The 24,206-nt window shown below is 37.7% G+C and overlaps 1 protein-coding gene across 8 annotated transcripts in view; it reads left to right on the top strand.

Moving 5' to 3' along the window:
- Nucleotides 1-24,206, top strand: part of Diaph3 (diaphanous related formin 3) — a 437,024-nt gene that overhangs the window by 89,620 nt on the left and 323,198 nt on the right. For all 8 annotated transcript variants that reach the window (XM_027394029.1, XM_027394028.1, XM_027394027.1 and 5 more), the window contains one exon: nt 9,647-9,777. In XM_027394029.1, the coding sequence (XP_027249830.1) occupies nt 9,647-9,777 (131 nt within the window). The remainder of the gene's footprint in view (nt 1-9,646; nt 9,778-24,206) is intronic.

The raw sequence follows: 24,206 nt of genomic DNA, 5'->3' as shown, positions 1-24,206 counted from the left end.
TGATTATAATAGCAGAGATTTAGGGAAGTAAGTGTTGCAAATTTCTGCCTTTTGTCTTTCACTTTAGTTTCGAGGTGAATATTTAAACAACACATTGTGCTGGGATCTAGCTGCTTCTGCTTTGGATAATTAAGTATTTCCAGCATCTTTCTACATGCTACAGATTGTGGGCCCAGCCTTCCTTCTAGTGTTTTGGTTTCTAACTGTACTTATAAAGTGCCTATTGCAAACAAGACATGCAATAGAAGTGTGCTTCAAATGTCTTTCAGTTTTGTAGTCACCGGTACTCTGTAACCATGCAATAGCTTCCTTACCCAGAGACTGACTTCCCAATCTCATAACTAGTTATGATGGGATGTGATCCAGAGATTTTCTCTCTCAACTTTATGCATCCTCCTGCATCTAACCTTTATTTATTTATTTATTTGTTTATTTTTATATAAAGAGTAATCTAGGAAGCCTGTGAAGTTCTGTACTTGCTTCCCCCCATATTTTTTTTTTTAATTTTTTAATGTGTATGCATATGCCTACACACATGTCTGTGCAACACATGCATATTATCTGTGGAGGCTAGAGGAAGAAGTTGGATCTCTCACACTGGAGTTATAGATGGTTGTGAGCATCTATGTAGTTGCTAGGAATCAAACTTAGGTTTGCTGAAAGTGCAGACCTTGCTCTTAATCACCGAGCCACCCCTTCAGTCCCTATGCTTGGCTTTTATGTGCTAACTCATAGGAACAGATTAGAGCTGCTAGGGTGGTGTGTATGTACAAGAGACAGGTGGTTTCTTCTTAAATCAAGGAAAAGAAAGGGAGACTTCAACTGTCAATGTTACCAGTGACATTTGTAAGTACAGCTTAGAATCATGGAGGCAAATAATTGCACAATTACCTGGAGGAACTGAAAGCAAATTGCCTAATTTTGAAGACTGGAACATCTGGTGTTTTCTCAGCCCCCATCCCCTTTTAGTAAATGCCCAAAGAAGTTTTGTTGTGATTTTCTTTTTATATAAACATAATCAGCATAATAAAGAAGATAATGAACCAATGACTAAGAGCTTCACTGTGTTATTCTGTCTGCTCAGATGAGCCAAGCAGATCTTTATCCTTCATTGAACCATCAGATAGAGGCTGGCAAATTACAACATCCGTGTTTATTTAATCAACTCCTCCACCCCCATCTTTGGGCTCTTTTGAAGTCTTTTAATTGCAGTTTGTTGCTCAGTTGAAACCAAGTATTTTTCAGTTCTAAGAGGACTCTGAAAGATGGTGAGTGGAAGCCAGTAGCCTATGTGATGCTCTGTAAAGTTTCCTTTTATTGTTCAACCAGGAAATACATGAGATTACCTGTTCCCTTTTTAATTACTTAAACCAGAACCAAAGTTTTATGACTAGTTCGATTTAAAATTACCCATTGTAGAAACAGTACACAACCTAGAAAAGTTATTAAATTTTAAAATGTTTTTCAGTATTTCTATTCATGTTGTGAAATCCACAAATTAGCTTTAACATTTTTCTTGGTGGTATATTCACAAACAAAAGGGAGAACTTTTTTAAAATACATAATAATTTTAATGTATTTTCATTAAAATAAATTTTAATGTAAATTCTAAACTCAGCATATGCTATTATTTTAAAGATTTTAAACTAATTTTAATCATGTGTAGTGTACGTACATCATACAACAGTACATCATACTTACATCATACGTACTTCAGTGCAGCTGTCTGTTGTGAGCCACCTGATGGGGGTGCTGAACTCAGGTTCTCTGCAAGAGCTCTTACAGTGCTGCACCACCTTTCAAGCCTTAGCATGTGCTGTTTTGAGTGTATAGGTAAACAGTTTTCCAGAATTATAGACAGGGTTTCTATATATTATGGGTTCATTAAATGTTTAACTGAAAAGTAGCCCTTTAAGGGGAATCGTGTGAAATGTAGTTTGGGTGGTCAGTGAACCTGCCTTCAGTACCTTCTTGGCTTTCATGTTTCTGTCTTGAGTTTTTATAAAATCCTCTGAGGTTAACAGATTTCATTGGTCATACTAATTTGAGTTGTAGATGCTCCAAAAAGGAGAAATTTATGCTGCAGTGACAGCTTAGTGTTTCTGTTGGTCAATGACATTAGACACTATTGAAATCATTTAAAAATTCAAGAGAATTGTTGTAATTAGTTAGGTTCTAATTTGTAATTGGAGGTTTCTCTGTCCTGCCCTGTATTGGCAGCTGCTTTCAAGTAATCATCCAGAGGCTTAATATTAATTACAAAGGGCCTATAGGTCAGACTTATTACTAACTAGCTGTTACAACTTAAATCAACCCATTTCTAATAACCTACATCTTGCCTCATGGCATCGTGGCTTTACTTGTTTTCTAGTGTCTTGTGTCTCTGTCATCTGGCTCATCTCTCTCACTCCACCTTTCTTTCTCCCTGTGTTCAGTTTGGTTTTCTCTCATAGTTATATTCTGCCTTGCTATAGGCCAAAGCAGTTTCTTTATTAACCAATGAGAGCAACTCATATTCACAGTGTATTGGAAGGGTTATCCCATAGCAGTAATTATCCTCTTGGCAGCAATGTGCTTACTACCCTTGGTTTGAATTGCAGTGATTCTTCAAAAATTATTCTTGTTTTCCTTTTTTTTTTTTTTTTCAATCTTCTCATAAAGCTCATTACCTGGATATGTACCAAGAATTAGGAGGATGTAAGACTGAAGGAACAGAGGTAGTTAATTGATGGTTGCAGACTTAAAAATCACAGAGGTAGATACATAAATTTATGTAGGACAGTGAAGGATTTTACACTACAAGTATTCTACTGATATTGATGGCCATTTTCTGTGTTTTTAATTTTACTGCTTAAAATTACAAGGAAAATGGCAGAGAGATCTCTATTCCAATAACTGACTTCATCTCAGCCTATTTTTACTGGTCACCCAAATTTTGATTTTGATAATCTTTAGCAGCTATATATTTTGGATGTTTATATATTAAAAGTTGGCACTCTTTATACACTTACGGACAAGTAAAAGACTAATGTATTAGTTACAATAGAGGATGCTACATGATGAATTTTGGTTATTTTCACTGAGGATTGAGGGATATTTTAGTGAGGCTATTTTACCTGCAATCGTAGAAGTGTTTAGGAACATTTGATGTCTCAGGACATTTAGACAAACATTCATTTTAAAAGCTACCATATTGGGTAGTATTAGGAACAAAGAGGTCAGTGATGAGTTTTTGCTGGCATTTCCAAGTGTTATTTTCCTGAAGAGTTTGTATATACCTAGACCATGTATTTTACTTTTATTATTTTAAAAATAAAGTCAAACATTAAATGATAGGTTCTTCAGAATTGTATAAAAATTACTCAATTGCTTGTCAAAGGTGACCAGGCTACTTCATCAATACTCTCCACTGATAACTGTATATGTCTATTTTATCATAGACAGGCTATTCTGACTTATTATGCAAAGAAATCATCTTGGATAGTGAATGTGCCTTATAGCTGAGATGAAAGGAGGGATGTCCTCATGCAGGAACAAAAGAAGCTGGCCGAGACAGGTCAAAGGAAATGGCTACTATTACCTTTAATAGTCACTTACCAAAAGAGAGAATGGTACAAGTATGCATAAAGGTATGCAATGACCTTTTATGCCCTTGGATGTACTTAATAAAGAATATGACAGGTCTAATCTTTGTACTTTTTCTCATCTGCATTTGGTATTTTAGAATAAATTTTACCCAGGGATTAAAAAAGATTTAAAAATTATGTGGGATAAATATCCTTCTAATTTTTGTGATGTCAGGCAGACATCCTTATCTCACTAATGTGTTTTGATACCACAGGGGATAAAGCTTTCTAAGTATTTTCATCTTCATGGCTAATGGATCTCAAGATATGCAGCAGCAAGCATCCTGCCCATGCTCCCTCTACCCTCTACTTCTTTTGAAGTTAGGTAAAATGAAAGGATCATAGGACCTGTGCTGAAAAGCAATGTTTCTCTTTCTTCATACATTTTTTTTCTCCTCTCAATTTTATTTCTTTTATACTTTTGTTTTGGTCGGGGACATTTTAACAATTGTTATCCCAATATGTTGGCTTATTTCCTGTTCTTAATCTGAAATGTTTCATTCTAAGTAAGCACTTGGTTCAGAATGTATTTTATATAATGTGGATATTTCTTATGTGACTGATTTTCCTTTCTGTTCTGATTGTAATTCTTCCTCCATGTGTAACTTGCATTTTACTGTAACCACATTCATTCACTGAATGCAGGCATCTTGCAGAGGACTTGTGAATTCGTCAGAATGAACTGCTGCCTTCGAGTGTGTCACACAGGATGTTAACATTTACCAATAGTCCTCCGTATTTCTGCAAGATTCGGATATTTAGCTCATTGATTTTCCTTCCTGTAACTACCAGTACCATTGTCTTTAATGACTTCCCCACAGAGATGATCCATTCAACACTTCACTTTGTTATCCCAGTGATCTTTGGAACTGATGCTTAAATAAGAAAATGAGCCTTTTATTCTATCTTGAGAAAAACTCCCTGAGATTTTGGTGATGGTTATAGTGAATATATTTATTATTCTCGGGGAAAATGTCTTCCTTAGTGGATTTCTTTTGTCTTTTCAAAATCTTTTTATTCAGTTTTTATGTGTTTTACATATGTATCTCCATCTCATTCATTTACCATCCATTCTTATCTGCCCTCTGTCCTTGCAGAAACCCCCTCCATTAAAATAAAATTTAAGAGAAAAAAAGAAAAAAGGGAAAATCTCACCAAGGGAACTATAGTGTGACATATTGAGTCCTGCAGTAACAAACCCCTTTGTCCATTTGTGTCTTTACTTGCAAGTGCTCATTGCAAAGTCATTGGTCTGCTTCCAGGCCTCTGGTTTCTGCTACATGATAGATGCTGGGCCCTAACTGGGACTCCTATTGGATATCTTGTGTTTCCCTGTGTCCTGGAGATCCTGCAGCTTTGGGTTTTTGGGACAGGCCCTTTCTGTGCTCAAACAGTTCATAGATGGGAGTGGATGTTGGGATGGACCAACTCATAAACTTGGTTCTGGGACTTGGTAATTGCAAGATTGGTCAGTCTACCAGCTCTCCCCTGTCTTCACCAACAGGGTGAGCTCTCCAGCATTGTCCCAGCTAGTTCACCTCTTGTAGTAATGAGTAAGGGGTGGGGCCAGTTCTGCTTTCAATCCCTCAGGGTCATCACTCCCATACCTTGACCTTCAGGGCCAGCTCTACTGTGTTGCCCATGTGAGGTGTAGGATCCTTTTTCCTGAGTACATCAGTAGGTGATGGGCAGGACCAGTTCTCTCTAGTGTTCCAGTGAGGGGTGGAGCCAACTATGTAGGGCCCCATGCTTTTAGCCTTTGGTAATATCAGGAGCCAGGGACATCTACAGAGACAATGGCTCCAACAGAGCCATGATCCCAGGCATGGGCTCCAACAGCAGCTCAGGCTCAGACATCACCACGGCAATGAAGCCACCCACCTCAGCCATATCCTCATCTCTTTCACCTCTTCAGATATGCCTCTGTCCACAGGACATGAACCATTGTCTCTCCCTCCCATACCACACCATACATTTGCTCACCATAGTGGTGCCTGGCTGCCTGGTATTGTAATGCCCCAGGAGGGCCAGTGTTTTCTCCTTGGAGGCGGCCCCATCGGCATAGTGTAGTGTCAAAGGTGTTGCTGGGCTGGGGCTAGAAACGCAGCAGTGTTATTTAGTTGTGTCCCACATAGTTCAGCCACATAGCGTGGGGTGGATGTGTTGCTCAGTGTATTTCTTAATAAAACTGAATCTAGGTGTTGGGTTCAAACCTGCCCCCCAATGGCAGTGCTGGTGTTAACTTCCTAAACACCTAAACAGAAGATCTTTGGTAAAAAGATGTGGTAAAAAGAGGGATTTTTGTTGGCTGTTTCCTGGAAGCTACCCTTGATTTCCTCTAAAGGTTGAGAACTTTGGGCATGGACATCTGGTTTCTGGTCAATTTGGAGAGCCTGTAACAGTTCAAAGAACTGCTGTCATAAAATCTGCTTGCTTTTCTGCCATTTTGCTCTTGTCTTTCCAACAACCCTCCCTCCCCCCCATAGCCTTGACAGTTTGAACCTCAATAAACCTTTCTTTCTGTCCATGGAGTGCTCTAGTTTGTTGGTTTCACTGTGCTATTGCTTACACTTGGCGTCTAGGAATATATTGTTACGTGTATATTTAGGTTTCCCTCAATCTCTTGCCACTATTTTGTAGTTTTTAGGTCTTTTCTTTCATTTGTTATTTTTTCTTGTTACATTACCTTTTGATGGTCATACATCACAAAAGTATTTTAAAATTTCCTCTTTCAATGTTTTGCAGTGTTTAGAAATATTTATTTTAATGTGTTGAGCTTTGATTATGATGCTGCTCAATTCATGTAGGTGGTCATGACATTTGAATGTGATTTTACTACTTTTCCATCTGTGTATCTATTATTCTTGCCCAGTTAATTAGCTGGAACCTCTGCTGCCATGATGAGTAGTGCCTGGTAAGAGGAGTCGTGTTCCCTTGTTCCTAGCTGCATACAGGTGCATTCAGTGTGATGACTGTGGAATGGATGGTACCTAGAATACTTTATGAATATGAAAAAGAAGGTCTATTCAAAGTTGTTAAAGTGGACTCACGTGTTATCTTTTTCTTTGCATGTGTGACACATACTTTTAGGGATTTTTATTAAGAAACTCCTTAGAACATGGATCCAGTTTCTTCTTTATCCAGAATGGCATCTTTTGGTTCAGGCTGGTTGTCTTATTGATTCTGTCAGAGTCATGATCATTTTAGTAATAAAGCTTGAACTCTACCAATAAATCCTTGATACAGACATTGGCCTGGTATCATGTCCAGCAAATGAAGAGTTCATGATGTCAAGCAGTCATCAACAGCTTGTAAACCAAGAGTCACATGTTAGGAAAGAAATGTGTTAGTAGTCGGAGGGCCAGAGGAAGCATAGTCTTTGGGACCCGTTTATTTATATTAGAATCTATCTTGAAAATATTTTCCAGTTCTAAAAGAAGCATGTAATGAATAGATTCTTCTGTAATTAAAGTATGTTTTGAATAAAAGTATATAAATATTCTGTACTAGTGTACATAATATGTAATAAATGCTTTAGTTAGAAATAACTGATCTGTAGGAGTCATTTTGTGGTACCTTCCTCCCCTTTTGCCTTTCAGTTTTCTGCATTAAACAGGGCAATATTATGGTTGCTTAAAAAACTCCAGTGTTCCAATAAATGAATTATGTTTAATGATATCAGTGGCTGAAGTGAGATTAGGTGCTCATGTTTATTACCATTTCAGTTGCCTTTAAGCTTTATTGTGTCATTTTTAATTCTTTTGAGATTTTGAGTCTGTTTGTCTTTAAATACCCACTTTGATATCACCATGAATTAAAAACAGTTTCCTTAATAGTGATTTGTTTTGCATTGCTAGCTCTGTTTTTTTTGCATAATGTTTTGGCAATTAATAAATCAAAAGAAATGAACATAGAAGGGCCAGATTTTAATATCATTTTGAATGTGTTCAACTCCTTTCCTTTGTGCATGCACTCTCTTAATAGGCATAATATAAGAGCTTTCTTTATTGTTACCTTGATATCTTCCTCATTTCCCAACTGGGACACATGCATACCTTCTGAACAGGTCTCTTTGCTTTTGATCTTGGGTTATATGTCCATGCTATTTCTGTGGCCTGTGAAGCTTTCAGCCCCTTCTGTCACTTAAAAAAAAAAAAAAAATTATACCTGTCAGCTTAGCTGTCTTGTTTCCTTCCATATTAATTCAACCCGGCATGGCAGAAACCTTTGAATTCCTACCTGTGAGGCTCTCATTGACTATCGTGTTTAAAATTGTATGTCTCATACCCTTTGTTTATTTTTCTGACTGATAAGCTTACTACTTATAGTATACTGTGTGTGCGTGTGTGTGTGTGTGTGTGTGTGTGTGTGTGTGTGTGTGTGTGTGTGTATGTATTTGATCTACATTTTGAGGGTTGTATCCAGAGGCGTGTGAAGCTTCTGAACAATAAAATCTGTCCTGAATCCCATAGTTTATATATACACTATATTCTTCCAAAATCTCCTTTGGAAAATTAAGAGTGGGACTCTAGTAATTTATTTTCTTTTATTACCAATGATTCTTTTTTATTCCTTGTATATGCTTGTTTTGTATTTTTGTCTGTAGGTTTGTGTATATTTGTGCGTGTCCACACACACACACACACACACACACACACACACAATGTGGAATACCTATAGACTCAGCAAACTAGAAAGGGACCTTTGGTGTGGCGGAGTAAGCAAGATCTTAACGGAAGGGTATAATATAGCATTAGTGACAAGAATTGGAGAAGGGGACTTATAAGGCAGTGGGACATGAGGGTGTAGGGCAGAAAAGGTGGTTGGTGGGAGGGATAACTAACATTAAGGATGTTTGATAAAGTATATTAGAATCATGTCTTATAAGCTTCATATGTATACACACACATACAAAAACCACGTTTTTCCACAAAATAATTTTATAGATGATTACAAAGTGGAGTCAGAAATAGGTTGATAACCAGTAGTTTATTGGGGAAAAGTACTCATGCAAGGGAGCCAGTGACCAGGTTTGTACCTGAGCAGGATGGACCCAGAAATGCTTCCCAGTCAGCTCAGCCAGGCGAAAGAGCTCCTCGTGCGTGCCTACCTCCTTCTTAAACCCTTGTTACATAACTCTGACCACGCCCAAGTGGGTATGGTCAGCGGTACCTTGACCAGACCCAAGCAGGCATGGTCAGTGGTACCTCTAATCAGGGTTTCTCCCTACAAAGTTTCATTGTAATTACCTTGCACATGGGTTTATACTCACCCTAGAAGCTATAGGTATGCCACATTCAAGATCCATTGCCAGCCAGGTGTGGGAACCTCCTGATGAGTTGTTGGTCAGATATGTCCTTAGATCCCCAAAGCAACGCAGGCTGTTTGCCATTTCTCTTGGTTGCTCCTTTCTGATGGTAGATTCTTTCTGGTTTGCTATTTGTCTCCTTGCTGCCATCCATTTCTCCTGTTCTTGACTTGGCTTTCCTTGTTTGCTAGGTCAGGTTAGGCATTTGTCTTTTGAGGGCTTGATCCTGCTGCAGGAATTAGATTGCACTGAAGACATTTTTTTGGGTTCCATTTCTTCTCAACTCAAGTTGTAATTATCTGTGAGTCTACATTGCCTAAATTTCCAATGACAGTTGAATGAACCAATGACTAACAGTTCTTTCTCTATTACTCAGAGTGCTTGTCTTAATAAGTTCATATTTTATTGAGTTTTAATATGTGAATATGCCTAAATATTACTTTATTATGTTTCTAGTTCTATATTCTTAATAATTCTCCATGACATGTTACATTTGAAAAGGCAATCATTTTCATTCTTAAAACATTTAGTGTACATTTTAATACCATTTGTGAATAAAGCCATTTATGGATATATAGAGTTTTAGTTAGGACATTTTGCCTCAAAACAGTATTTTTGTTAGTTATTACTAGGTATGATGAATTTCACATTTTATGGATGTTTTTCATGGAACACAAGTAAAATTTTTTTACTTTTTTGATTTGTTTTACAGGGAAGTCTTAGAAGTAGCCGGCAGATCTCACCTCAGGAATTTATCCATGAGCTGAAAATGGGCTATACTGATGATAGACTTTTCACATATCTGGAGTCACTCCGCGTATCATTGACCAGTAATCCTGTGAGGTAATTTATCCCTTGGAAGTCACTGTGGCATGTTACTTAATTAAATGACTATCACTAATGTTCCATTTTTATTTAGTCCATCTACCAGTTTCTCAAGGTAAAAACCCAATACCCAATGATCACTCTTGAAAACTTATACATACAAGTAACATTATACAGACTTAGCTGGATGAATTGTATATTTCAGAATACATACATTTCTGTATGTGAATGTATATATACACATACACTCACACACACATGCACACAGACATTGTAAAACAAAAGAAAAACAAGTCATGAATTTGAGAGCTAGGGGTTTGGACATGGCAGCCCTTGAAGGAATTGAAGGACAGGATTATGTGATGTAATAATTTTATAGTCTGACAAAATAAAAGATTATCCCAAAATAAGAATATCAATTATGTGGATGAAGAATAGGTTTCAATAGACTTTTTTATTGCCAAATAAAACATCTCATGGACTTACATATTTTGTGAAAGAACAATCATGATAAAAATCTATTACTTTAACATAATTAAGTTTTACTTTCACTTTTCATATTGTTAAAATGCTTGCCGATTCTGATATGACACAGTAAGGCCTACCACTTGTCCCTTTTTTTTCTCTTTTGAGAATCGTGTATTATGTAGGGGCCCATAGATTACTGTTGCTATATTTAACAAGCAAAGGAACATAGGGTGCACGGTAAAGTTAATATTCTAGACTTAACTGACAAAAACCAAAACAACAAAAACTATGTCAAATACAAATTTAACTGGGTATCTTTTATATGATGTCAATACCATATGATTTTCTGTAGATTAATTTTATACTTTTTCAGATTGGGTTGTATTTAATGCCTGTGGGAAATATTATGTGAAAAATTTAAAAGACAAAGTAATGATGATAAACTGATCTCATTTAAAATTTCTAGATTCCTGGAATGTAGGAGGTATTTGTTAAAACACAAAACAATAAAAGAAATGTTACCTGTAGTATTAATTTTGAAACTTTAAAGGAGAGAATTCAGTTTTCATAGAGGCTTTATGCTAGCCCTTAATTAGGTTGCTGTCTTAACCAGAATATTCTTGAAGAAATTTAAGCGAAGTTGTCAGTGAATATTTGAGTAGTCAGAGTTGGAAAATCTGTCTGAGAAAGCTGAGTGTTGACCTTTTGTTGTCTAAGGAATAGTTGTCTTTGCATAGAATATATGTATGCATATATATGTCTATAAAATGTGTAACTAGTTGAAAAGCCGTGATGGACTATTGCAGCTGTTGGTCCCGGCATGAAAAATAATTTCTGTGAATAGTCTCTGTGAGTAGAAATTTTTTTGGACATTTTGAAGCTTAAATATATGATGCGAATGTCTTTGACCATAGAAATATTTAAAATAAAAGACTTAGGTTTTAAAATATGGAACTGAATAAGAATAAACCACAACAAAATCTTTGTTGTTTTTAATTTGATGGGTTTTCACTTCCAGTGTTATTTAGACTGTGTCTCAAGGATGGATGCGAACTGAGGGCTTTTCTGTGCTCTAGCTCTTTACCAGGTCATGTTCTGTAACACGTGAGAAATGCAAGAGAGAGTTGGCGATGGAAACAAGGAAGTTTTAGTTTTATTTCCTTTGTTTTAGCATGCCTATTAGTAGTAAGAGATTGCACTTAGAGAATTTAATAAGTATATTTATAAAATGAGCAACTTGCATTTCCAGCTTAATTTATCCTTGCAAAATACATTGATTAAGGAATATTTATTAGGACCCTGGGGAGATGGCACAGTTGGTAAAGTGTTTGGCATACAAATCTGAGTTTGGGACCTGAGTTTGGATCCCCAGTAACAAGTAGGGTGTGTTCCTGCATGGCTGTAATTCTTGCACTGAGGATGCAGAACAAGGAGTATCTGAATGATTTTTCTGACCAAGCAGTTTAGACAAAGTGGAAAGCTTTGGCTTCAGTGAGAGACCCTGTCTCAGCAAATAAGGTGGAAAGTTATTGTGTAAGATGCCTGAAATGAACCTGTGGTATTCACATGCATGTGCTCATAAACCTGTGTGTATATATAAACACATACACAGGATGTACTGTACACAAACACACATACAGAAGTGTTTATTAAGAGCCTACTACTTTCCCACATGTTATATTCAGAGTGTGACTTGAGAAACATTGTTTCTATGGAGTTTAATTGGAGCAAAAGGGTGTTTGGGGGTAAGTTGGAGGAGACGACTACATGCATTTCTGCTCATCACGGCGGCCACAGGACACTGGGATCTCATAGTTTTTTCAGTTTTACAAAAGGTGGATTAAAATCCAGCTTGAGGAAGTCACTGATGATGTGCCAGCTCCTTTCCCAGCTGAACTAATCACAACAGCTTTCTTCCTCCTCCCTTTAGTAGATGATGAAGATAAAGGAGGACTCAAAAGGGAAAGATCTTGTGTAAATCCATCTGTAGTGTGATGGAATGGACAACTTGTTGAATTATTACCTTGAAATACTGAGAAATGATGTTCTCTAGTCTTTAAAGCCAGTCATTAAAAAACCACGAAATACTTACAGAATCTTTCCCCCAGGTAACAGAGATTTTTGTCACGTATTATTGTAATTCATTATGTTTCCATGAAGTCCTTTTAAGTGACAAGAATCAAAAGCCTTGTCAGAACAATATTTCAGAAGATAAGTTTCTTGACTGTTTATTCTCCCAGTGTTTTGCTAGAGGAGTGCCTTGTAAAATTTGGCATTGTGGCTTTGATGACCTCTTTGGGCTTTCCTCTTATGATGTATCTGCCTATAGAGACAGCTTTTCATGTTTGTTTCTGTCGGTCGATGCAGCATGTGACTCATCTGGCTAGGTGTTTCTGATCCTTAGTCGACATATGGTATCGCTGAATGAATAACCTTCCTTCTTTTCCTCTTTTCCTGTCATGGTGCTGTCTTGCAGCTTGTAATCCTCCTGCCTTGGGCACCTAAATTCTGGGAATAAAAGTGTTTGTCTTTGTACAGAAGTTAAAATTCTTGAATGCTGTGGGTAAAACCTAGTGAATCATAGAAGTGATTGTTATATAATATTGCTTCAGGATCAGAATTTATTTAAACAGAATTTATGGAAAACTAGCTTTCCTTCACTCCAAATCAGGACACTCCCCCCCCCCCCCCCCAGCCTCTGGGGATGGGATGTTCTCAGAGGAGTTCATCAAGTTTTGAAGTTGCCTGCCAAGCATGAGCCATTCTACCCTTCCATCACCTAGATAGGAAAGTATGTGAAAACCAGCTGTTAAAGACCAGCTTCTTTGCCTTGCTTTATTAAGATTTGATGTGAAGACTGTAAAGTTCTTCTCTTTGAGGAGGTTCATTGATTATTCATTATTCTTTGTGACAGTTTGTAGCTAGTTTTGAACACTGGTGAAAAGATTAACTCTTTCAAATTACCAAATATAACTTTCAGTGAATCTTGACACAGCCAATAGTTATGTTTGAGTGATTGAATGCAGTGGGTAAAAGAAGAAACAGGTAGACACTAACATCATTATGATTGATTTCAAGCATTTATAGTTCTTACCCACTTATGCATATGCCAAATTAGTTACAGAATGTATCTGTTTTCTGAGTTTGAATACTTGTCAGGGGCAAACTTTTTGTCTCCTGAAATTCAGTGTAATGAATCTTTGTTTTCTGATTTTAGGCAATATTTTCTTGTATATACAGCTACATTTTGCTTTTTCAGTTTGATAAGAGATGTTTTCTCATTTTTTCATAGCCAATTTCTTAGGCTATGTTGAAGGTGAGTTTGATTGAATTGATAAATACCCATTGGCAAAATCATCTCAGTGGATTTTTTTCAGGGCAATATGCTTATGCCCAATGAGTAAAAATGTCTGCATGTCATTATGTAGTGTATTGAGTGTCACCCCCATAGTCTAGTTTGTCAACAATCTTGGCTTGACAGCACAAAGCACTTCCTTTAGTGTTGAAATCTGGTGTCAAGCATTAGATTCAGTGTGCCCACTGTGACTAACATGATCTGAGGATGTCTTTTATGAGAACAGTTTTGATTTCACTATTATTCTGGATTGCTTTTATTTTCTCTAAAGGACATATTAAAAATATTTAAAGGAATGATTGTAGTTACAGTAAAATATTTACCAAAAGGGCTGACTTGCAACCTTGAAATGTTCATATCCCTTGAAAAAAAAAAAAATCCTATACTGTCTCTCCTGTGGTAAGTTTTGTCCTGACACTTGAATTTGTCATTCCTTTTCTCTCCAATGAAATTTCACTTTTCATCTCTCTCCCTTCTCTCTCTCTCTCTCTCTCTCTCTCTCTCTTTCTCTCTCTCTCTCTCTCTCTCACACACACACACACACACACACACACACACACACGTGAGGAGGTCAGTGATATCTCTCTGAAGTTGGTTCTCTCTAGCCACCTTTTGGGGCTCAAACTCAGGCTTTCATTCAAAGCTCCTCTAATTGTGAAGCCAACCTGATTGTTTTTTTTTTTTTTTTCCTTCGAGGTTTAAGTGGATTTATCTCCTACATATCCTTCTGATGGTTCTGTCTTCTTAGATTTGATCATGTTGATGTGTGTATCCGTGTATGCCTATCACATGTTAACAATATGTTTTGTTTATAGTTTGATAATCTTTGATTTTACCTGCTAGTTTCATTTTTTGTATCAATTTCTAAAATTCTCTGAAATTCCTCTCCTACATTTGCTTTTGAATTTCCATCTTGTGCCTTCTGTTGATCTAGTCCCCTACTGCCCCCGTAGTTATCCACATTCTTTTGTCTTCCTCTCCTTTATCCTTATTTTGTATAGCTTTTTGCTTTCTCATTTCATTTTTATTTATTTATTATTTGATTTTTTCTGATTTTGTAATAGAGAATTTATTTTAACTACATATGCATGCAGTTAAAAAGGAAAAGACATAAGTAGTAATTTTTAGTTTTATCTTGAGTTAAAGAATACTTGAATATCAGTTCCTAATTTAGATGCTAATTTGAGTGATATTTTAATTGTTTTATTTTCTTTTTTTTGACAGTCTAAGTTAGATATTGCTTCAAGTATTTCCTTCGGATACTTTAGAGTATGTTCATGGTAAACATCCTTCTGTGTCTAAATCTTGCCTTAAGTTTTATTTGCCTTTGCTTTCCCAGAGAGGATAGCATGATACGGATGCTATGTTTCTCAGGTATTTTTTTTTTTATCATGGCCATCATATGTTTTCTTCTTTGACTGTTTCTGAGAGTCTGACACTCATCTACAGAATTCCTTTGCAGGATCTCTGTTTCTCTTGGTTGTTTTCTGTGTCTTTCGTAACACATAGTATTTTTCTAATATGTTTTGATAGAATTTACTTTTTATGAGATTGTTTTAAGTTTTTTTCAATAATTTGTCTTTGCCATTTTTGTTTTCCCTGAAAATTTCATCTATTTGCCCTTAAAGTAGTGGTGGCCTATGGCTTTAATCCCAGGACTCTGGAGGTACAGGCATGCGTATCTCTGTGAGTTCGAGCCCAGCCTGGTTTACAAAGCAAGTTCCAGGACAGCCAAGGCTATACAGAGAATCCCTGTAGCACCCTCTCAACCCCACAAACAAAACAAATAGCTTCTTCCTATCTAGTGTGCATACATTAGACCCTTTTACTGCATATCCTCCTCTTTCTAATCCTGTCATTTATACTTGCCATTTCTCTCTCTCTACTACATTATCTGTTCTTAGTTCCCAGAACCAGTTTTCTTACGGTTTGCTTTCCTTGGACAGTCAGTTCACCATCTTATTGAAGGTATGTGTCTTTGAGATCGCAGTATTTTCCCTGGTTCGGCCTGATGGTGGACTCTAGGCTACATATCGTTCATTGTGTGTTGCACAGCTGTCTCAGAGCAGGAGTTAGATTTCTGGCGCTTTGTACACATCTCATGGAGTAAAGGTGCTTGAGGCTGGCTCTTTTCTTTTACTCTCTATTTAGTTTTCATTTCAAATCCTCCCTTTCCCCTCCTCATAACTATTATTTCTGGGACAGGGTCTCACCATATAGTCCAGAATGGCCTTGGACTCGTTATCCTGAACACATGCTAGAATCATTAGTGGTTGCTGTCCTGGCCAATATGTAGAGGCCATTTCTGTTATGATACGAATTCTGTTAGAAGGAACTCTCTAGGGACCTTAGTTCACTGAGTATATTTACACAGTCTCTGAGCGGTTGTCCCAGTGTCTGTGTTTAATCCACTATGGCAGTACACATAAAGGGAATGATCCACATTTTTAAAACCCTCAAGGAAAATTGGGCATTCATATTAAGAGGTTCCTGAGAGAAGCAAAAAGTGGTCTAGGGAGGTTGCCTGTGGCAAGAAGTCCTATTTGAAGAATAACGAATGAGTGGGCTTTCTATCAGTTATGAAGGGACGAAAAAGGAGAAAGGAGCTGTGCCCGCCAGGCAGGGACATGGTTATAGGTTCTTTGATGCCCTCAGTGTTGCTGTTGATAGTGAGGCTAAGGGAATTATTAATGTCCTAAAAGTGGTGGAAACATCCTGGTAGGTAGGTTAAACGTATTAGTGGGATTCAGTTTTCTTTTCTTTCTCAGTGTCTTCCTCGGTGAGATGTACCTACTTTGCCTCTTAAAGACATATGAAAGAATTGTTTTCTAATGAGTAAAAAAACTACAGTGTATGGTGTTAATATTTATCTTTGCCTCTTACTTTAGATACTGCCATTCATGTTAGAATATGCCTTTTAATCTTTATCAATCAACTTTCAGACTTCCTAATTTTTATAGCATTTTACTACTTATAAGAATATTTGTTGAAAATATTCCTTGCTGGATGTTGGTGGCGCACGCCTTTAATCCCAGCACCGGGAGGCAGAGGCAGGTGGATTTCTGTGAGTTCCAGGCCAGCCTGGTCTCCAGAGGGAGTGCCAGGATAGGCTCCAAAGCTACACAGAGAAACCCTGTCACGAAAAACAAAAAACAAAAAACAAAAAACAAAAAAAACAAAAACAAAAAAAGAAAATATTCCTTAACGGGTATACCATGTGGCACACCCAGGCTCCCATTACCACTCTGACAACTGAAAAGGTGTTGAAGATGCAGGAAAGATGGAGAAGTAGACAGGTTTTTTGTTTTGTTTTGTTTTGTTTTGTTTTCTCTCCTTTTTCTGTTTGTTTGCTTATTTTGTTTTGGTTTGATTTTTCTTTTTAAATTTTCTTTTGGGGGCATTGTAGGGGAGACAGGAGAGGATATGGGGGGACTGGGAGGGGAGGGGCATTAGAGTGCATGATGTAAAATTTCCAAAGGTTCAATAAAGAAATTTAAAAAAAAGAAGGAAAATGTTCTTTAAACTACGATAGCTTTGCTGTTCTTTCTAAAAGTGATTTAAATCAATCAGATATTATTGAAAAATGTGCTAGAAGAGAATGTGTTAGTTCATGTAAATCCCATGTGCCTGTGTCTTTGTCTTTGGAGGGTATAAGGGTGCTTTTGCCTCCTAGCTAGGCTCAGTTTGTGACTGAAGAGGATTGAGAATTCTCAACCTGAGGAGGCTTCTTCTTTGTTTATTGTCATCCACACAGCCTTTTCTGACTTTATAGTAAAATGTTCTTTAAATACTGGTTTCCAAATTAGCTTTACCAGTGCCTTAATTGTTTTGAATGCAAAAGTGGAATGCAAAGTTAATAGGAAGTGTGCTGGTGGTGCACATCTTTTTTGGTTTTTCAAGACAGGGTTTCTCTGTGTAGCTTTGGAGCCTATCCTGGCACTCGCTCTGGAGACCAGTTTGGCCTCGAACTCACAGAGATCCACCTGCCTCTGCCTCCCGAGTGCTGGCATTAAAGGTGTGCGCCACTAACGCCCGGCTGAATGCAAAGTTAATAGTCAAAGGAGAACACACTGAAAATCCAGTAATTGCTTTTACCAAGTAAGTCTACATTTTCTGTGGACAGTGCAATAGAAACATTCAGCTCAATTTATACTTGATCTAAAAGGTCTTAGAATTATAAAGTTTTCCTAATCTATTGTAATATCTAACACATATGTATATTTTCCTTTCCTAGTTTATATAATATAAAATATGAATTGCTGCTTGGATGGTCAAGATAGACTACTTAAAAAAAAATACCATTAACACAAAGTCAGTCCCAATATAACAGAGTTTAAAGCCTCCATTTTTTTTTTCCAAAGAAATGAAAGCATTTAATTGGAGGTCAGCTTAGAGTTTCAGGGGCATATACTCCATTATCATGTCAGGGAACATGGCACTGGAGCAGAGAGAGAGAGAGAGTTGAGTAGCTTGGTTTACTTGCAGGACTCCTAACAATGGGAGCAGGGGCTGTCCCTAATGTTTGGCTGGCTCATACTAGGTTGTCTTGCCCTGTCTTAATACAAGGGGAGGAGCTTTTCCTATTGCAACTTTATATGCCATGCTTTGTTGATGCCCATGGGAGGCCTGCCCCTTTCTGAACAGAAACACAGTAGATTGAGGGGGACGGGTAGGGGGAGAAGAAAAAGGGGGGGGGAGGGAATGAGAGGAGAAATGGAAGGAATGTAAAATGCATTTGGGATGTAAAGTAAATAAATTTAATTAATGATAAAAATGTATGGCTCCCACAGGCTCATATATTTGAATGATTGGTCACCAGGGAGTGGCACTATTTGAAAGGATTAGAAGGATAAGGGGGTATGGGTCTGTTGGAAGGGGTGTGACATTATTACATGAAGTGTGTCACAGTGGGCTCTAAGGTTTCAAAAGCCCAACTTAGGTCAAATCTCATCTCTCTCTCTCTCTCTCTCTCTCTCTCTCTCTCTCTCTCTCTTACACACACACACACACACACACACAGAGAGAGAGAGAGAGAGAGAGAGAGAGAGAGAGAGAGAGAGAGAGAGAGCGAGTGAGCTTAGGTCAGTCCCATGCAGGATCCCTGGTTATTGGCTCAGACTCTATTAGCTCCTATGAAGTATGTTAGTTTTTTTCTGTGGGTATTCTTTGTTTTTGTTTTCTTTGTAAAAATATTTTACTAAAGTATTTTATCCTGTATTACTATTCTAATTGCATTTTTAAGATCATTTAAGTACATTGAGTTTTAAGGCTGAAGTTTCATTCATGTTAACCTATAGTTTCAGTGCATTTTTTTTATGATAGTGTTTAATTTTCTTTTTTTTTCCCAAACTTTTTTTTTTTATTTGAATTAGAAACAGGATTGTTTTACATGACAATCCCAGTTCCCTTCTCCCACCCTACTGCCTTCTTGCCGCCCCCCCCAAACTAAAACCCTATCTATCACATATCCTTTCTGCTCCCACAGGATGTTGAGGCCTTGCATAGGGTGTCATCAGAGTCTATCATATCCTTCGGATAGGCCCTAGGCCCTCCCTCGTGTGTCTTGGCTCTTGGAGTATTCGTCTATATGGAATGGGCTCCCAAAGTCCACACCTATGCTAGGGATAAGTACTGACCTTCTACAGGAGTCCTGTAGATTTCTGAGGTTTCCTCACAGAAACCCATGTTTCTGGGGTCTAGATTGCTCTGGTTCCTATAACCCATTCTCCTTCTCTTCAGCAGGATTCCCCATGGTTTGCCTAATGTTTAGCCTTGGGTCTCTGCATCTGTTTTCATCAATTACTGGATGAAGACTCTCTGCCAATTGGGTAGCCACCAATCTGATCAAAGTTGATGGCCCATTCAGGCTACCTCTCCAATATTAGAATTCTTGGCTGGTGTCATCCTTGTAGATTCATGTGAGTTTTACTTGCACCTGGTTTCTACCTGATGACAAAATGCCCCTCTCCCCTTTCTAGTCATCTCTTTCAGTACTCTTTCCCCTCCATCCATGACCCAACTCGATCCTTCATTTTCCCAACTCCACCTGCTCCTAATCCACTTGGAGATCTCTTCTATTTCCCCTCCCTGGGAGATCCCTGCGTCCTCACTTTGGGCCTTCCTTGTTGCTTGCCTATCCTTTCTGGGCCTATGGATTTTAGCATGGCTATCCTTTACAGCACTTATGAGTGAGTACCTAGCATGATTTTTTCCTACTTCCATCCTTTTGCCTTTAAATTTCCTGATGTCATTGTTTTTAAACAGCAACGTAATACTCAGATGTACTACATTTTTCGGTTGAGGGGTATCTAGGTTGTTTTTCACATTCTGACTTTTACCAATAAAGCTGCTATGAACATAGTTGAGCAAGTGTCTTTGCAGTATGATTGAACATCCTTTGGGTATATGCCCAAAAGTGGTATACTTAGGTCTTGAAGTATATTGATTTCCAACTTTCTGGTAAATCACCTTACTGATTTCCAAAGTGGCTGGACAAGTTTGCACTCCCATCAGCAATGGAAAATTGTTGCCTTTGCTTTACATCTTCTCCAGCATAAGTTGTCATTTGTGTTTTTGATTTTAGCTATTCTAAAAAGCCTCCATTTAAAAATGTTGTTTATAAGTCTTCTGCATTGATTGATAGGCATGGTATATAAACCTGCATTGACTGGTAGGCATGATGCAGCAGCTACTTACCACGTGTAACTGTTGGGCATTTGAGAAGTAGGTATGTTGTTAAAGTCATAGATGACTGGGCTTGAACAAGGATTATTTTAGATACAATTTATACACATTCAAATATAACAGAACATGAAAGAGACACTAGATAAAGATAGTAATATTCTTCAATGTTTTAAGGAAAATGGCTATTAAATTTATGTAATTTCCAATGGATTCAAAAGTAAAATAAAAGAAAGTGAATTGAATCCCTTTCATTATGATTGTTTTTTGGGGGATGTATGCAAGACCATTAGTTATCAGAATCAAGTTATTCCCTGAAACTTTTTGTTCTCTGGTTCAAAGACAGAACCTGCAATGAGAGAAATATGGAACTTGAATCACTAAAGTCCCTAGTATTTTGCATACAAAGACTCAGCATAATTTTCAGGCTAATTGTTTTCAGGCTAATTGTTTGAGCTTTCTGCTGTGCTTTAGTGTATTGTTAAGTTCTATAGAGGACTTGATGAAACAATTTGTCCCACTTTTCTCTTTTATGTGTATATCCATATATCAGTAAAAGCTTTACAGTAGTTATCTAGACATTGACAATAGGATGAAATTTTACTGTTTGGTTTGTTAGAACAAAAATGGCCCTCGTTGGGTCATAAGGAGTGTCACTATTTTAGGTTTGGAATTGTTGTCATAGGTATTGCTTTGTTGGAGGATGTGTGCTACTAGGGAGTTGCCTTTAACATCTTTGACGCTCAGCTCGGCCTATTTCAGCTGGCTGCTGATCCAGATGTAGAACTCTCAGCTATACTTGTGTTGAAGAGTACTTTCCTAACATGTACTCGAGCTCTGGATTTAACCCTAGCCTCCTCTGGTCTCCAGTTGATTTCCCATGCACACTGGTTTAGAGCCTTTATACCTTCTTTTCTGTGGCTCCTCTCCTTTGGATACTGTGCATTTCTGAGAAATATGTTTTTCTGGAATTTTAATATAGACCTCAGAAGACCAAAGTCCATGTTAAGTCGTAACACATGTCTAGGGAAATTGTTGCTTGAAGTGAAATGCAACCTTTGAGAAGTGCATTTTTTGGTAGTCTGGGTAAAAAAGCTAGACTGAGTACTGAGTAACACATGGGTTTAAAAGAGGCTGACAATTTTGGAGTGAAATCTCCTGAGAAAAGTGGGCACAGACAGGAGTGGATGTTGATTTGAATTAGTGAGGGTTCAAAGAAGGAAATGTAAAGGGTACTTGACAGGACTCATGTAGGAGATAGTGCTCTGGACTTGATGGTTTTATGGCTGAAGACACAAAAGCTAGGAATGTGTAGGGTCAAGGGCAGACCATGATTTCATCAGGACTGGTCTGACTCGTGTTGGGCTGTACTGACGTGGATGCAGGAGATTCTTCCTCACATGGTGAAGGTGCCTGATCCAGCCAGTTGTTTCAGGAACTAAAGACGCTCCATTGGATACCCAGAAGGCTGCTTGTTATGTGTTACTGTACTGAGTAGGGGCGTTTGTGTTCCTGGCATCCCCTGAGCTATGGGTTTGGTTGGCTTTCATTCGGTGTGTGCAGCGTGCTATTGTCAGCAGTCCTGAGCTTTCACCTGTCGGGGTAGATCTCTCCATGCTGCTTCACTGTTGCTTGTTACCTACTTTCCTTTATCTGATTGCAATGCTCCCTAGATATGTCACAGCCTTGGGTCTGTTATAGCTAAAGCCCCAAAGAGAACAGACTGCTGTTTATTACTCAGCACTCTCATTTAATGTAAGCTGTAGGAATAAGTGGTTATTTTTAAATGTGTAATTTTCCCAGAAAATTTCCCCAGATATTCTTATTAACAGTTTCTTTTTGAAGTGCTTTTTTGTTTTGTTTTGTCTCCCCCCCCCCATCATACCATTGTTTAGTTTCTGATTTTTTTGGGCGCTTCTCTAATTTACTGTAATTTTTGTGACCTGGTCATTGAATGGGATGTGGGTGTTTGTGTGTTTGCCCTACAGAGCTTGCTAATTGCTTTCCATGTCCCCTCAGAGCAGTTCATTTTCAAGTATTTAGTCACCTTGCTCAGGGTAGGTGAAAATGAAAGCTTAAAATCAGCCATCATTTTATTCAGCTTCAGTGATGTATTGCACTGACAGAGGAATGTAAATTGGATCTGGATATTATACAGCATTAAAGCTGACCTTCTAGGCTTAAGGTATGAAATTTGTTAGTTTGTCACATGTGTGCAATGATATCACATCCACCGCCCCTTGTCTTTAAGTTTCTGTTAATCTTTAGCCAAATATATTTTGTCTCCTTAGATATTCATGTTTTGTTATTCTGTTGCGTTATTCAAATTAGTATTTTCCTTGTTGTAGCGATATTTTTATAGACAGTAAATATGATCTTATACCAAAGACAATGAAAACTATATACCTATTTCTATACAGTGATTTCCTGTGTACTTGTGAGCATAAGAGTGAAGAGATACGCAATAGGAGATAGTTCTACAAGGAAGTCCTGCTGCTTAGCACCTTTGCTTAGTGATTTGAAAAGTTTCTGAGAGTACGATGTCATAAAACAAATGCTACAAATATATTCTAAACATTTTTACAGTTGAAAACAAACATTCTCCATCTAGATCAGTGCTTCCAACCTTTGGGTCACAAGCCCTGGGTGTCGAAGGATCCTTTCACAGGGGTTACATATCAGATATCCTGCACATCAGATATTTACATTATAATTTATAATAGTAACAAAATTACAGTTATGAAGTAGTAATGAATTAATTTTATTTGTGGTCACCATAACATAAGGAACTGTATTACAGGGCCACTGCATTAATATGGTTGAGAACCACTGATCTATACAGTTTTATTTATTTATTTTTCAATTTTTCCTATTTTGCTTTTACTGAAAACAGATTTTTTTCCATACAATATATTCTGATTACAGTTTACCCTCTCTCAACTCCTCCCAGGTTCCCTTCCACCAAAATCCACACCATTTCTTTCTCTCTGTCCATAGAATACAAGCATCTAAAAAATAAAAAAAGTAAAATAAAGTAAGATAAAATAAAAACAACTAAACTAGAATAGGACAAAACAAACAAGAAAAACAACCAAAGATAAAACACAAGGAACATATAACTCAGAGATACAGATTTTCATATATATAGTAATCCCATAAAAACACAAAACCAGAAACCATAATATATATGCAAAGGCCCTTGCAAAGCATTATAAGATCAAGAACTTCCAAAAGCGTCATTGAGTTTTTTTTTGTTTTGGCCACATACTGTTGGGCATGGGGCATGTCATTAATTATAGTTTGTATTCCCAGTAAGACTCCTTGTAGAAAACAATTTTTTTTTTTTATTTGCCAACAGTTGTCAGTTAGAGATTGCATCAGGGTTAAGTATTGTGGGTGTGTGTCCATGACTCCTCAACCTGGTTCCCTTCTTGGCCCATTTCTGTGCAGGCCCTGTGTGCATGCTGCCACAGTCTCTGTGAGTTTGTGTGTGCATTGGTCCTGCTGTGTTTGGAGGGCCTTCTTTCCTTGGTGTCTTCCATCCATTGCCCTCTTATACTTTTTCTGCCTTCTCTTCTGCAGGGTTCCCTGAGCCCTGGGGGATTTGATGGGGACCCACCATCTAGGACTGAGTGTTCCATGGTCCCTTACTCTCTGCACATTATTCAGCTGTGAGTCTCTCTGTCTGTTGCTTTCTACTGTAGGAGGAATCCTCTCTGATGATGGTTGTGCAAGACACTATGTATAGCAGACAGTAGTATTTGGTTTTCTCCTAATTCCTTGTTCTATCTAGTCTCAGGGTCTTGCCCACCTGAGATGTCTAGACATTTGATGTAGGACTCAAAACTTGTTTTGATGTAGGTGAGTGTGCTGATTGCATGAGCCACACATATTATCTTCCTAATGTTGGTGTCTTAACATGGGAGGGGAAGAGAGAGGGGAA

This window comes from Cricetulus griseus (genome assembly GCF_003668045.3).
Source record: "Cricetulus griseus strain 17A/GY chromosome 1 unlocalized genomic scaffold, alternate assembly CriGri-PICRH-1.0 chr1_1, whole genome shotgun sequence".
NCBI lineage: Eukaryota > Metazoa > Chordata > Mammalia > Rodentia > Cricetidae > Cricetulus > Cricetulus griseus.
Note: the sequence above shows the minus strand (reverse complement) of the source record. Positions and strands in the feature narration are given on the sequence as shown.